This window comes from Urtica dioica, chromosome 1, assembly GCF_054948205.1.
Source record: "Urtica dioica subsp. dioica isolate 48M chromosome 1, U.dioica_male_clone48M_v1_H2, whole genome shotgun sequence".
Lineage (NCBI taxonomy): Eukaryota > Viridiplantae > Streptophyta > Magnoliopsida > Rosales > Urticaceae > Urtica > Urtica dioica.
In genome coordinates this window covers 23,403,231-23,417,317 of record NC_142756.1, presented here as the reverse complement: position 1 = coordinate 23,417,317, position 14,087 = coordinate 23,403,231, and the positions used below count along the sequence as shown (strand labels likewise).

The following is a 14,087-nucleotide window of genomic DNA, read 5'->3' as shown; positions in this document are numbered from 1 at the left end:
ATTTATATCATAAATTACAATATATTTGGGTATAGTAAAATTATTGACATCCATAAAATTTATATTTTTATGTATTATATATTTTTAATTAATCATAATTAATAATATAATAAATTTATAAAAAGAAAAGTATGAATTTTCACATGATTTCTAAAATTTGTGTCTACATCTTCTGTTATAATGTTAGCCACTTAGCCTACATATTTTTCACCATTATTTAAAATGATAATTCTTTATATTTTATATAATAAAATAGCGAAGCACAGATATTCTTGTTCATTTTGGGCACAAAAGCTTAAGACCAAAGCTCAAGCCGCCGCCAATTACCGACAACTCCCCACAATAATAAAAAAAAAAAAAACAAAAACAAAAAACAAATGAAGAGAAACTCAACTCAAGTGGATAAATAAAAAAAGAAAACAATTAATTAAAAAAGGAGAAACAAAAATGTCATTTTCAACATAATTACTTGGTGGACTTTCCACTTGAATTCCAGGATAGCAAGAAATCGCCAAAAAGCTCAACCTTTTTTTTTCCCTCTCCTCTCTCTCTTTCTCTTTCTCTTTCTATACGAAATTACGAAGAGACAATTCTATTTGTATATTTATTCTTCGTTTTCTTCTTCTTTTAAAAGAGAACTAAATCAAGGGTTTTCGGATAAACTCAATAATCCACACCTTTGATTTGATATTCCATTAATGGCGAAGAACGAAGACCCAGAGAGGTTTTCCTTCACCGGAGGTCCAGGTCACGCCTCCGCGGCGACGGCGGGAAGACCGACGATCACGCTTCCTCCGAGACCTTCGATGGACGCGTTCTTCTCCGGCGCGGGAGCGAGCCCTGGACCGTTGACCTTGGTCTCGCGATTCTTCGCCGATGGAACTCCGGATTCGGACCAGAGATCTTTCACTCAGCTTCTCGCCGGAGCAATTGCGTCGCCGCTGGCCAGGCCGACCCTTGCGTTTGACGGCGCTTGGGATAAGGAGAGAGAGAAGGATTCCTCCTCGGCTTCTCCGGCGTCGTTTGGGTTCAAGCAGAGCAGACCGTTTAATTTGGTGGTGGCGAATCCGCAGTCGCTTTTCATGATGTCGCCGGGGTTAAGTCCTTCCGGGCTGTTGAACTCGCCGGGTTTCTTCTCGCCGCCGGTAAGTTACGATCCTGTGGTGTCTATTGTTTTGGACTTTAGAAATGTTAGGGTTTTGAATATGTTTACTCTTGTTATGATAATGTTCATAATCAATTCTGATAAACTAAAGTCAACTTATAGAACAATTTATGTTTAACAGAGTCCATTTCAGCTTCTAATTTGCGTAAACGTAAGTGTGTGTGTGGGTGTAGAGTGATTCTTCTATTTTGGCATCTGTTCTTTCGTGGCTTTGAAAAATGTTAGGGTTTAAATATTTTTTTTCTTTGTGCGATGATAAAGTTGAGAAGTACGAGTTCTGATAAACCAAACTCAATTTATAGAACCATTTCATGCTAAATTAAGTCCCTTTTAGTTACAAATTTTGAGAAAAAGCAGAAAGAAGGAATAAAAATGAAAATTTCAGTGTGGTTCTATGAATTTGGTATATGTTCTATTCTACTTTGAAAATGTTAGGTTTTTTTTGTATGTATCTTTTTTGTTTTCCGGCAAGATAATCACGAATTCTGGTCAACCAAACTAATGTCACAGAACTAATTCACGTTGAAAACCATTACAAACAAAATTAGTAAAATAAAAATGAAGACTTTAATGTGTTTGTGTGTGTGAGTGTTGGTTCATTCCTCAGTTTGTTTGCCTGAAAACCTACACAGAGCCCGTTTGGAATGTCGCACCAGCAAGCTTTGGCACAAGTCACAGCTCAAGCGGCTTTTGCGCAGTCCCAAATGCCGGCTATGCAAATTGAATACCCGGCTTCTTCCTCGGCGGCGCAGATGACGAGACCCACAGACCCGTCTTTCGTAAAGACCGAGCCTTTACAGAGTCAACATGCAGGGCCGTCGACGTCGGGCCTGAGAATGGAGTCGTCCGATCGCAAGCACCAGCAAGGCCCGTCCAACGCCGCCACCGACAAGCCCGCCGACGACGGGTACAACTGGCGAAAGTACGGTCAAAAGCAGGTCAAAGGGAGCGAATTCCCGCGGAGCTATTACAAGTGCACGCACCTGAACTGTCCCGTGAAGAAGAAGGTGGAGCGGTCTCCGGACGGACAGATCACCGAGATCATCTACAAAGGGCAGCATAACCACGACGTGCCTCAGCCCGGGAAGCGCTCCAGAGATAGTGGCGACCCCAACAATGTCAAGTCTGAAAATAGGGCGGCGGCGAATATACACGTCTCTAACGGAGCTTCGTTGACCCGGTCGGTCTCCGAAAGGGATCAAGAAGCCGGGCAAGCGCCGAGTGACAGCGAAGATTTGGGTGATGGAGAGGTAAGAGAAGATGACGCTGATGCTGATGGACCAAATGCCAAGAGAAGGTGATATTCAACTTGAATAGTTTTTTTTTTTTCATCTCAGAATGCATTGGTCGTGAGATTAACTTGTGACCTTTTAAATCTTGTTATTTATTGAGGGCTAAAATGTTTAACTTGCCGAAATTTAGAAATGTCGAGGTTGGGCCGTCAGAGGCATCTTTATCGCACAAGACCGTCACGGAGCCCAAAATCATAGTTCAAACAAGAAGTGAAGTTGATCTTTTGGATGACGGCTACAGATGGCGCAAGTATGGACAGAAAGTGGTCAAAGGAAATCCTCATCCAAGGTTTGCTCTTTCTCCGTTCATTCATTCATACATCTCTCTGTGATTTTTTTATGCATATTCTGTTTCACTGTATCCAGCTAGCGTACAGAAAACAGAATTACCCAAGCATTAATTTATTTGAATTTTCATTATTTGAACTTCGTTGTTGACCAGATCAGTTGAATGGCTATGAAGTTTTCTTTTAGCTCCTTGCCTATTTTCTTAACAAGAGTCTATTAAATGGTAGAGGAACTAGGACCTTCGTGTTTTTTCACATATAGTGTGTGGTTACTTATGGTTAGTTGCCGGGTTCAAATTGAATAAGTGAGATAGAGATGGTTTGTTAAAAGAGCAAAAGGTAAGTAAGCTGAGATAAGAATCATGTATCGCCTTTTTTTGTTTAAATGTGCATGGGTTTGTATGATTTCCAGGCTTCTATCAACATAAATAACAGCTCGTGATATGATTTGGTTTCGGTCACCGTTACGAACTCTTCAGTGCCACGCTTATGATCAGTGCCACATTCTCATTGAAAAATGAACATAATTCCCTAACTTTTTTTTATCTTCTTAAAGTGTCATTGGTTTTGCTAAAAATAGCGCAATGCTAACAGATTTAGCATCATCAACCCAAAGATCTTATAGAAGTAAGAAGCTAATTATAGATTTCCAAAATATGCTGCATATATTGACTACTTATTTTAGCATAGGGTGACTAGGTTCTTAAAAAGATTTAATTCATTTTTAATTAATATAATTTACTTCAAGTTATGTGGTTCTAATCTACTGGCAATGAACTGACGGAAGTTTGTTTTAAAAGGTATCTTGGATTTATTAATTTACTATCCGTTAGGGAAGAAATTACAAATCTGTCTTTTCAATCTGAATTCTCTTCTGTCTCTCTCTGGTTGGTTGCTAAATACAGTGATGGAATGTAAACATTGCCCTTCTCTAACTTACATTGGGTAGAGAAAATTATCTATGTTCTGTTTAAGCTAACCATTTATCTTTATCCATGTGGTTCATCATCAATGATGACCTCTCCTTCATACGGTGTTGTTGCTTGTGATCATATCAGAACTTGACATCATATTCTCCTTGATAATTTCGGTTGTGAATATCCCGTTAATTTATCTATATCTCTTTTTGGGATAATTTTTGTATGAAATGTCGCTCTCTTTTCGACAGGAGCTATTACAAATGCACAAGCCCGGGTTGCAATGTCCGAAAACATGTCGAAAGAGCTTCGACCGATGCCAAAGCTGTGATCACAACATATGAGGGAAAGCATAATCACGATGTCCCCGCCGCAAGAAACAGCAGTCACAGCACGGCAAATAATAACGCTCGTGTTTGAAACCGGTTGGTCAATTATTTAAAAAAAAAAATCAAAACAAGGTCGTTAGTGCAAATACTTTTTTTCTGGCTAAAAGAAGAAGTAAAAAAGAGCAAATCACGGTGGTAAATCTGCCCCCCCCCCCCCCCCCCCGGGTAAGGTTACCAGTCGATTTCGATCACTGACTAACATGGTCCAAAAAAAAAATTATAGGAAAAAAGAATGAGATCATTTTGACAGGGTTTTTTTTTTTTTTTTTCTTTCAAAAGGGGGTTTAGTATTTGATGTTTTGTATTTTTTTTTTTTTTTTTTTGTGATGGGCCTGTTTTGTTGTCTTGTATTTACTAATGCACAGGAATGGTATACCCTTTTATGAGATCTTCTCTGTACATTTGCATTCAGAAATGTTTATGTTAATATTATAATAATAATGATTATTATAATGAATATTGCTACCCATCTTGATTGGGAAACAGTTGTAACAAAATTCCTTGAAATCTATTGGTTATATTTTCCACTATGTAAAATATCTATGGTTTGGTTGTACTTGTATCTTGTAACCAAACCAACTTTGCAACATATTTGATATGTTATGTCTGCTCTATTATAATCTGCTTCACATCTCAAGTCACAGCACAGCTCTATTTCTGTTTCTACTTTTTCTTTAATATCTCTAGTTGCAAACTTGCAATGTTTCTCATACGACCAAATATGAAACTTTTTTTCTTCTTTCCTTTCTTTATATTATTTTGAGGGAGAATCAAGATCTAAATAGCAAGCAAACATAGGGTGGTTATACCAAGAAAGAAAGGACTAAAAAGAGGAAAAAGGAAAAAGAGAGAAACGTTGAAGACCAACTTTTGAAATTATTCAACGACAAAAGTGACTGGCGGATCACGAACTTCATAACTGATCATTAATCGCATATAATTTAGCCTAATTATTTTGTTTGTATAAACATACGGGACATTGAAGTGTGCATTGCTTTCCATGATTGATTATGGCAATAAAAAACAGGCGTGTGCTAATATGTTGCGCTCAAATTTGTCAATATTTCTTTTTCTTTCATGTATAAATTAGAATCAAGGATTTATAAGAAAAGAAATTTAAGTTGCTTATTCTTTAGAAGATAAATCTAATCCCTAAATTTACTAAAGCAGATTGTTTTATTTTATTGGAATGTGTGCGTATCAGGAAAATTTCGTTTGCAACTCCGTCGTTCAAGATCCTAAAATCAAAACTTAATCAAAGTTTAATGTCTTAATAACAAATAGTTAATGAAAAAAAATGTATACGAGTAGTTAGAGTCAAACTTTCCATTAAATCGAAGTACATCAGTTCTTCAATTCTATTCCATGGTGGCATGGTCCAATATATCATTTATGTTTCTGTGGAGCTGTTAAGTGTTAATTAATATTCTCTTTCTCTCTCCTCAGCTCATAATTACATCTCTGTAGAGAGAGATAACAAGTAAACCGTTACATTTCACCTTTTCCCTCCATTTTATAATTCTTCTCTCTAGTTGAAAAAATAAATTAAAGCGCGAAAACCCCACAAATGGAGTGATCACCCAAATATGGTCCCACGGAAAAAAAATTAAAACAAAATAATAGAAAAAAAAGAAGAAGAAAAAAAAAAGACAATAGCGTTGTTCTTGTCGTTTCTTTTTTATTCTTTTTTTCCATTCCTTTCGGACAGTTTCTTTTTTCCGCTCGATCTCTTCTCTCCGTTCGTCTCGCCAAATCCCAATCACATTAAACACTTCATATTGCAAATTTAGCCTTTTTTTTTTCTTTTATCATTTTTATTTATTTTTTAATTACCTCTAATAAAACAACTAATTATGACTTTTATTTTGTTGTTATTTTTGGCTCTATCTTCTTCTTCTTCGTTGTGGTCTCGTTGTTCTTCAGGGTTTTTCTTTTTTTAGGGCAATCAAATCCTGGTAATGTAGGCGGAGATGGATTCTGATTCGTAATCCGATTCTCTCTTTGCCTCATTTCTGTTTTCATTCTTCCAAATGTCGCTCTCTCTTTCATGATCCTACATTGTCGAGCTTTTTCTTTTTCCTTCTTCCTCTGTTGATCGGTTCTTCGGGTCAGGGAATAATTTTGTGGCGCCAAAATATTGGATGTATGGGTTGCATAAGCTCGAAGGAAGATAATCCTCCGGCGGCGGTGAGTTCGCCGTCGCTCAAGGGAGGCTTCGATCGACCGGCGGAGGCGAGGAAGTCGAGGAAGGAGACCGGATCTCAGGCTAGGGTTTCGTCGTCGTCGACGGCTTCGGCCTCGGCGCCGTTCGGGGTGAAGGTAGGGCTGTCTTATCGCCACGTGAACGCCGAGCAGGTCTCCGCCGGATGGCCGCCGTGGCTCAGCGCCGCCGCCGGGGAGGCCATCCACGGCTGGATTCCTCTCCGAGCCGATTCCTTCGCCAAATTGGAAAAGGTAACACGGGCAAAAAAAGAGCCGAAATTGGTTATCGTTTTCGGTTTGTGGTGATCAAAATCGCTGTGTTATATTCTGTTCGTATTCATAGCTTTTTTCTAATATTCAAAAATTAGAATCTGGTATACGTAACGAATGTTGTTAAAATAAAAAATGTTGCATCGATAGAGCTGGCTGGCTATCAGAAAATTTAATGCTTATATTCAGGACTGCTTATATTCACTTGCATAAATAAATAAATAAAAAAAGGATAAAGACATTTAAACTGCTTATATCAACAGTTTTAGTGTGTTTGTATTTTAACTCCAAATAATGAATAGAAATCTTACTTGCATATCTTGATATAATTTTTTTTTTTTTTTAAATATCGTCTTTGTCTACTTCCTCACATATTTTTCGGCCACACAAAACCTCTAAATATACATTTTTTTTTTCTTCTTCTTGATTTAGCGTAAACAAAAGTTTCACATCATATAGTTATAATATAACACGTAAACATTTCAAAACAATCACCTAAGACTATTGCCTATTGGTATCAAATATTATAATCATTGTCACTTAGACACGGTACTTACATAACATTTTTTCATGTTTGTAGTCAAGTGTTGTTCTTTTTTTTTTTTTTTTACTGAACAAAAAATAAACACATTTCAAGTTCGGTGGTCGACACGGCACTACACAGCCAATAGAGAGGGTTCCTTGGCCCCCCTAACTGTTTAAATTTTGTATTGTAAATTAATCATTGCCTTCTTACTAAGTACCAACTATTTTGTTTTGGTAACAAAACTTTTTATTATTCTTATTTCTTAAATAGTTACAATATAATATTTATACATGCTCTTTTTTTTTCTAAATTCTTATTTGCACCTTCTTTTTAGCAATTGACCCACTTAAGTTTAGTTGGCGACTCCAAATTTATTGTCAACCCCGTTTTTCGTTTCTTCTAAAGGAAGTAACTTTCTTCTTTTTGGCCACTTGTGAAGATCGGGCAAGGGACGTATAGCAGTGTGTTCCGAGCGAGGGAGGTTGAAACCGGGAGAATGGTTGCCCTGAAGAAGGTGCGGTTCGACAATTTTCAGCCGGAGAGCGTTCGGTTCATGGCTCGCGAGATCACAATTCTTCGGCGGCTCGACCACCCCAACATCATGCGACTCGAAGGAGTCATCACATCCGGATCCTCGAACAGCATTTACCTTGTCTTCGAGTACATGGAACACGACCTCGCTGGTCTTGTTTCTTCTCCGGATGTCAAATTCACCGAATCTCAGGTTTTTTTTCTTTCTTTCTTTTTTTTCAATTCATTCTTCTCTTAAAAACATAGATGCAATACTATTTGTTGCAATTTAGTTTCATAGGAACCATAAATAGAAGTGCGTGAAATAATATATATAGATTGTAGTTGCAATGTTCTTAGAGCAAATAATTTCAGAACTATTTGATCTGTAGATTAAATTTTTGAACAAACAGTCCTCGAACTATTTTTTATCGTAATATTGTAGAAATTTCCTCGACGACTTTTCTTTTAATGAAATTGAACAGCTGCCGAACCTAAAACATATTTAGAAACTTAAATAACTTTTATAAGTATACAATAATTTTGAATACAACTTCAATTTTTAAAGGTGCACAAAATTAATAATGAAAATTGTTACAAATTAAACATATGTTCATTCTCTTTTCTCAGAGGAGAGTAAAAAATGCATAATTGGTAATCTGGACGACTAATTTTATAAGCTTTGTATCAACACAAAGACGATCTGAGACTTATTTTGACACTAATGAAGACCTACTTCTTGTGATATATTTTCAACTACAAATAATTAGATAACTTACCCATTTAGCCAATCTTATCTAAGAATTTATCAATTGATAATTTTAGAGGATTTACATTAATTTGATCTTGTAAATAAATTTTCGTGGCCGTTTATTAAAAACTTACAAAAAGTTGACTAAATAGTAAAATCCATTGTTTTATGTGACTATATATCTACTGGACCATTTTTTTTTAAGAATTAATGACATTTTTGGTCTCTCATCTTTGACCACTTTAAAAGTTACACCTCGAACGAAAAAAACTGCTTTATCAATCCTTTATGATAGTCATTTTTTCACTTTCAGTCATTCTGTTAAAAAAACCGTCAAAACAGATGAAAAATGGATCATGTGCTTATCATGTGCTTTTTAAATGAGGACAAAATCGTAATTTAATAATAAATTAAAAAACAAATCATATTACAATTAAAATTAATAAAATAAAAAATAAACCATCACAGTATCCTCTTCGACAGCGAGCGGTGGTTCGAAATCCTCATCCTCGGCTCTGTCGCCGCCGACAGCGAGCGGTGGTTCGAAATCCTCGCTCTTGCTCTCCATGTAAACGTCGGGTTCTTCGCTCATGGACTTTCGCTTGGCCTTCTTCAAACTAGCCCTCATCGTAGAACCGCCATTATCGACCAGGATCTCCAAATCCTTCGTCCTGTTCGTCTCTCTGTGCTCTCTCAAAGTGAAATCCCAAGACAAATCGCGAAATATCTGTCCTCCTCCTCCGTTGCTATCCCCACCACAGTTCAACAGTTCTAAAAATTCCTTGTCTGTTTCCACAAACCCAGTATCCAATTTCTCACCCTCGCACATGTTTCTGAAGTAATTCAAAAAAGACAAAAAAAAAATTGAGGGATTCTAGAAGATGCTTCAAACTTCGATCAAGCTCCAGGTACAACGATAATACGAGGGAATCAGTAATTTCCAGACCAAAACTCACAAACCTCTCATCAGCAAAGAAGAAACTTCATTGCCAAGGTCGGTCTCAAAATGTCGGCTTACAGCTGGAAGAATTTCAACGAGGACGAGGACCGACCTGAGACGCCCCGCAGCTATGGAGTCACCGAGATGCGAGGTCCAAATTACAATCTCCTCAACCAAAACCTTCTACAGGTAATTCGTTTTTCTTTGCATTGTAGTCTTTTTACTCTGTTTTTTCTTCGAATTCAATCATCCCTCAAATGTCTCGTCATTTTTGTTCGTTGCTTCATTTTCGCGTTCTCAATCTTCCCGACCACCGTCGATCTCTTCTTCTACACCGCTATCCCTCCATCTGTCGACTCTCCGATCGCGCGAATCGCCGATTCGACAGTCTCGCTCTCGTAAAACTCCACCATCTCCGGCTTCCCCACCGTCAAATCGCCCACCACGTGGTATAGAAACACAGACGCCATAGTTGAACCTTGCGAAATCAAAATCCACGCAATTAAAATTAAAATTTCTCTGATCGTGCATCGGAACTAAAGAAAACGAAACTGAAATACCTCGATCAGCCTCAGATCAGCTCAGCTCCGCGAATTTCCCTTCCCTTCGGAAAGTAAGCGTCTCGATTTTCCTTCGCCAAGCTTCTTTTTTTCTTCTTCTTGCCCAGTCAGAGAAAGAAGATGTATTTATTTATTTATCTATTAACAATATTAGGAAGTATAATAGTTAAGGGTATTTTGATAATTTCCTTTTTTTTGTTCTACACGTGAGAATTTTCAGTCAATTTTAACAACAATGCTAACAAAAGGACTGAAAGTGAAAAAATGACTATCATAAAGGATTGATAAATCAGTTTTTTTCGTTCGGGATGCAACTTGTTAAAGTGGTCAAAGATGAGGGACCAAAAATGTCATTTATCATTTTTTTAATAACCACGGTTAGTTTAAAGGGTCCAATGTATATATATATATATATATATATATATATATATATATATATATATGGATTTTGCCATTTAATAAGAATTGGCAAGAAATAAAGTTGTGTGTGTTCATATTTCTTGTTGCATAGGTTAAGTGTTACATGAGGCAGCTACTATCTGCAGTGGAGCACTGCCATTTGAGAGGCATAATCCACAGAGACATCAAAGTGTCCAACATCCTGTTGAACAACCAAGGAGTCCTCAAGCTCGGAGATTTCGGGTTGGCCAACATCGTGACCACCAAGAACAGGCAGTCTCTGACAAGCCGAGTGGTTACTCTGTGGTACCGCCCACCCGAGCTTCTCATGGGCTCCACCACCTACGGTGTCTCCGTTGACCTCTGGAGCATCGGCTGCGTCTTCGCTGAGCTCTTCGCAAGGAGACCCGTACTCAAAGGAAGAACTGAGGTATAACACAAAACTAGATATTATCATGTTAGAGACTAAGAGAGTTTGCTTGCTTATTTATCTCTTGGTGATTGGTGTCAAAAGGTTGAACAACTGCACAAGATCTTCAAGCTGTGCGGGTCTCCCTCGGAGGATTACTGGTCCAAATCGAGGCTCCCTCACACGACCATGTTCAGACCCCAACACCCTTACGAGAGCTCTCTCAAGGAGCGTTTCAGAGACGTCCCATCCACGGCTCTCGAATTGATCGAGATCTTCCTTTCCGTGGAGCCCTGCAAGCGCGGGACCGCCTCCTCAGCCCTAATTTCTCAGGTAGACCTGAGAAGCTCTCTCTGATTCCTCTGCACATTTATGATTGTCCTTCGGTTGATATATAATATATATATATATATATATATATGTGCAAAGTACAGTACTTCAGAACTCAGCCTTACGCTTGCGACCCCTCAAGCCTCCCAAAGTATCCGCCAACCAAGGAAATGGATGCCAAGAACCGCGATGATGCACATAAGTAATTTTTTACTTTTAGATGAATTCAAGATTTATTTCACTCCCACTTCATACCACCCTAACCAGATGAATCGTGTTACTTGCAACAGAAGAAAGCACGGTAACATCAGACACCCTGTTGCAACAAGGAAACCACGGAGATCCCGTCAAACCCTGCAACAACAAACCTTGATGACCAAGTTCGCACCAAAAGAGGTTCATTCTTCCAACCAATTTTCTTTTAGGTTACAACTTGATTAACCAAGTTATATCACAAAGATTTTTCTTCTTATAAAGAAAACTGGTAATTCACTGCAATCGTTGTAAGAGTCTCTAGCTTCTGAACCGTTCATTTGGATAGTTAACACCAAGTAGATGATGATCATCATACTAGCAAAAAAATTAAACTCTTGATAGATGGAGGAAATTCTTTTCTTGTTTAATAAGATTGCAAAGTGGACGATTAAGTAATTAGTTCAATTGGTTTTCCTTCTTAACTTGAACTCAATACACCGGATTATCAATTGGCTCAACGGTTTTAATCTTGTCCTCATCCGCAGGAAGTACGAGAGAACAACGCATCGGTCGAAGGCCAAACTCAGGCGGAGAAACCACCGGCCCACCACCGGCGCAACGACACTTTCAAGCCAACATTCGACACAGTGTCCGAGAGCTACCGGATGGGCACCGGCGAAGGTGGCGGCACCACTGGAGGCAACGGGGCATTCTCAGGGCCAGTGCCGGTTTCAGCATCGAGTGGCTTCGCGTGGGCAGCAGCATCCACAGCAGCGACCGGGCGGAGAAAAGACGATACCACCTCTGTGGTCTCAAACGGGTCACGGTTTGACCCGTCTTTTGCCAACCCGACTTACGGCACAAAAAATGGGACCCATGTTCAAGATCATGATCACCATCACACGATGATGGTCAGAGCCGGTTCGAGGCGCGAGATGAGAAAGCCTGCGAGGGGTTTGAGTCTCCACCATCACCATGAGTCGGCTGATTTCGAGTACAGGTCGCCGGAGATATCCCACATGGCGTCTCTGCCCAAGAGCATGGTAAGAAAAAACAACGACACCCATTTCCAATTATCAATCTCTTTCTCATCGTCCTAAACCAATCTGTTTTTTTTCATAGGATTTCGACAACGAGGAAAACCACATTGAGTTCTCGGGACCATTGTTGCTACGACCACAGAGGATCGACGAACTGTTGCACAGCAACGAGAATCATATACGACAAGCCGCTCGGAAATCGAGATTCGAGAGAGGTACTACCATGAATTTAGTCATGTCAAATTCCAAAAAGTGGTGATGCTAAATGAATCATTTATCTTTTATATTTTTTTTTTTGGTAGAGAAATGAAGGAGAGGGAGATTAACGAACTAAAAGTAAAGTCATCAAATCCTCTTCATATGACTCCAAACTCGATGATACATGTAAATACGGTTCGAGGGTCAGAGCTCAGAGAAATTGAGGTTAAATTTTGGACCCCAAATTATTTAGGGTTTGGTGCCACTGTATTACACTATACACACAGAGAAAGAAACCCGCAAAAAAAGAAAAGCAAAAAATCATACAGAGATAAATGTAAACTAATCTAAATGAATGAGAGTTCTAAGCAAAGAGGCTATTTTTTTTCTTTTTAAATAAATTGTGTTAGCAATGGGTGAAGCGAGAATATAGGAAGAGAGAGAGGTGTGTGTGTGTATGTAGGGCAAGAATGGTCACTCAGAGCTGCAATGGAGAAAAAGCAGGAGAGTGGCCATGGAAGGCCCAGTGTGAATGTGCGCCCACACACGAGTTACCGTGCGCCACATAGTTGGATGATACCTTATCTCCAGTGGAAATACCACGCCGCCTCTACCTCAAGAGGTCAGCGCTCGGCCTTGGGCGCTTTCTTCTTCTTCCTCGCTTCCTTGCCTCCTTATATACATGCCTTTCCCAACACAAACCCTAATCCTTCCTTTCCCATTTCGCCCCTTCTTTCTCCCAAATATTACGATAAATTCATACGGAATATCTTCTTAATAATAGCATTCTATTGGCGTAGAATACGACATATCTTACAATTTTATTTAGAGTAAATGGCGGTAAAAGTCTCTAAAGTTTCTAGAAACAACTAAGTTAGTCCCTATTTTTTGTTTTTAATGGTGAAAGTCATTAATGTTTAGTTTTCCTAATTCCGTAGGTCCTTAACCCCATTTTGACGTTAATAAGTAACGATTTTAGGTCAAAAACGTTAGTTTTGACTGAAAACATATTGTAAGTTAGAAATTAAACAAATAAAGGAAATAACTTACCTGACTCAGACTGAAGCAGTGGACCCTCCACGAGCCCGAAACCCTAACCACCGTCGTGTCGGCGAAGCATTCAGTGGCGAGCTCGGCCGGGACGGGGGCGCGAGCTTCCTTCGTCCTGGGCTCGGCCGGGACGAGGGCTTCGGCCGGGACGGGAGTGCCAGCAGGGACGGGGGCGCGAGCTTCCTTCGCGTTGGACTCGGCCGAGACAAGAGCGCCAGCGGGGACAAGCTCGTAGATCCCGACCGCTCGGAGGTCGCGCCCGGCTTGGTGGAAAGCGCCATCCCGGGTCCACCGGATCTTCTCCCTCGCCCGGGTTCTTCGTGGCCGCGCGCTGGAAGTCGCCCCCGCTTGGGTTCGACATCTTCTCGCCTGATCTCCCCGTGGTTGTCTGGTAAAGATCAGCCCTGCCCGGACCTGCGACGAAGGTCGTCGTCAACCTCGAGCGAGGACCTTGCGGACGCCATCGGCGCTGTCGGAAGGAGCATGTGGAAAGTCTCCTTCTCTCCGGCGGCCGAGGAGTGGTCCATCGCCGCCGGCTGCTTCGGCGGAGCCATCGTCGGATCTTTGCCTGCTGTTTTATTTGTTTTTATTTCCTTTATTTGTTTAATTTCTAACTTAAAATATGTTTTCAGTCAAAACTAACGTTTTTTACCTAAC

The 14,087-nt window shown here is 39.7% G+C and overlaps 2 protein-coding genes and 1 long non-coding RNA gene across 3 annotated transcripts; 2 read left to right on the top strand and 1 right to left on the bottom strand.

The window, feature by feature from the left end:
- Window positions 1–531: 531 nt before the first annotated feature.
- On the top strand, window positions 532–4,639 carry LOC149407812 (putative WRKY transcription factor 3). The gene is made up of 4 exons (XM_089615571.1): window positions 532–1,145; window positions 1,798–2,462; window positions 2,588–2,746; window positions 3,913–4,639. Exons 1-4 carry the CDS (start codon window positions 699–701, stop codon window positions 4,079–4,081), a joined length of 1,440 nt encoding a protein of 479 aa, XP_089471697.1. The 5' UTR covers window positions 532–698; the 3' UTR covers window positions 4,082–4,639.
- Window positions 4,640–5,752: 1,113 nt separating this feature from the next.
- Window positions 5,753–12,809, top strand: LOC149407810 (cyclin-dependent kinase C-2 C-like). Its single transcript, XM_089615562.1, has 9 exons — window positions 5,753–6,504; window positions 7,488–7,772; window positions 10,321–10,638; window positions 10,723–10,950; window positions 11,052–11,149; window positions 11,238–11,343; window positions 11,688–12,185; window positions 12,265–12,397; window positions 12,485–12,809. The coding sequence occupies exons 1-9, from the start codon at window positions 6,196–6,198 to the stop codon at window positions 12,490–12,492; spliced, it is 1,983 nt and encodes a 660-aa protein (XP_089471688.1). The 5' UTR covers window positions 5,753–6,195; the 3' UTR covers window positions 12,493–12,809.
- Window positions 8,672–9,923, bottom strand: LOC149407811 (uncharacterized). Its single transcript, XR_016301567.1, has 3 exons — window positions 9,810–9,923; window positions 9,270–9,727; window positions 8,672–9,142 (listed from the first exon to the last, which is right to left on the bottom strand). It is a non-coding gene; the product is annotated as an uncharacterized LOC149407811 (long non-coding RNA).
- Window positions 12,810–14,087: the final 1,278 nt, after the last annotated feature.

Excerpts from the sequence above, each read along its gene's own strand:
- LOC149407810 (XM_089615562.1), top strand. The coding sequence starts at position 6,196 with ATGGGTTGCATAAGCTCGAAGGAAGATAATCCTCCGGCGGCGGTGAGT. Across the intron at positions 11,344-11,687 it reads CCAAGTTCGCACCAAAAGAG|GAAGTACGAGAGAACAACGC; the intron begins GTTCATTCTTCC and ends CCTCATCCGCAG. Across the intron at positions 12,186-12,264 it reads CGTCTCTGCCCAAGAGCATG|GATTTCGACAACGAGGAAAA; the intron begins GTAAGAAAAAAC and ends TTTTTTTCATAG.
- LOC149407812 (XM_089615571.1), top strand. The coding sequence starts at position 699 with ATGGCGAAGAACGAAGACCCAGAGAGGTTTTCCTTCACCGGAGGTCCA. Across the intron at positions 2,463-2,587 it reads GGACCAAATGCCAAGAGAAG|AAATGTCGAGGTTGGGCCGT; the intron begins GTGATATTCAAC and ends GCCGAAATTTAG. Across the intron at positions 2,747-3,912 it reads AAAGGAAATCCTCATCCAAG|GAGCTATTACAAATGCACAA; the intron begins GTTTGCTCTTTC and ends TCTTTTCGACAG.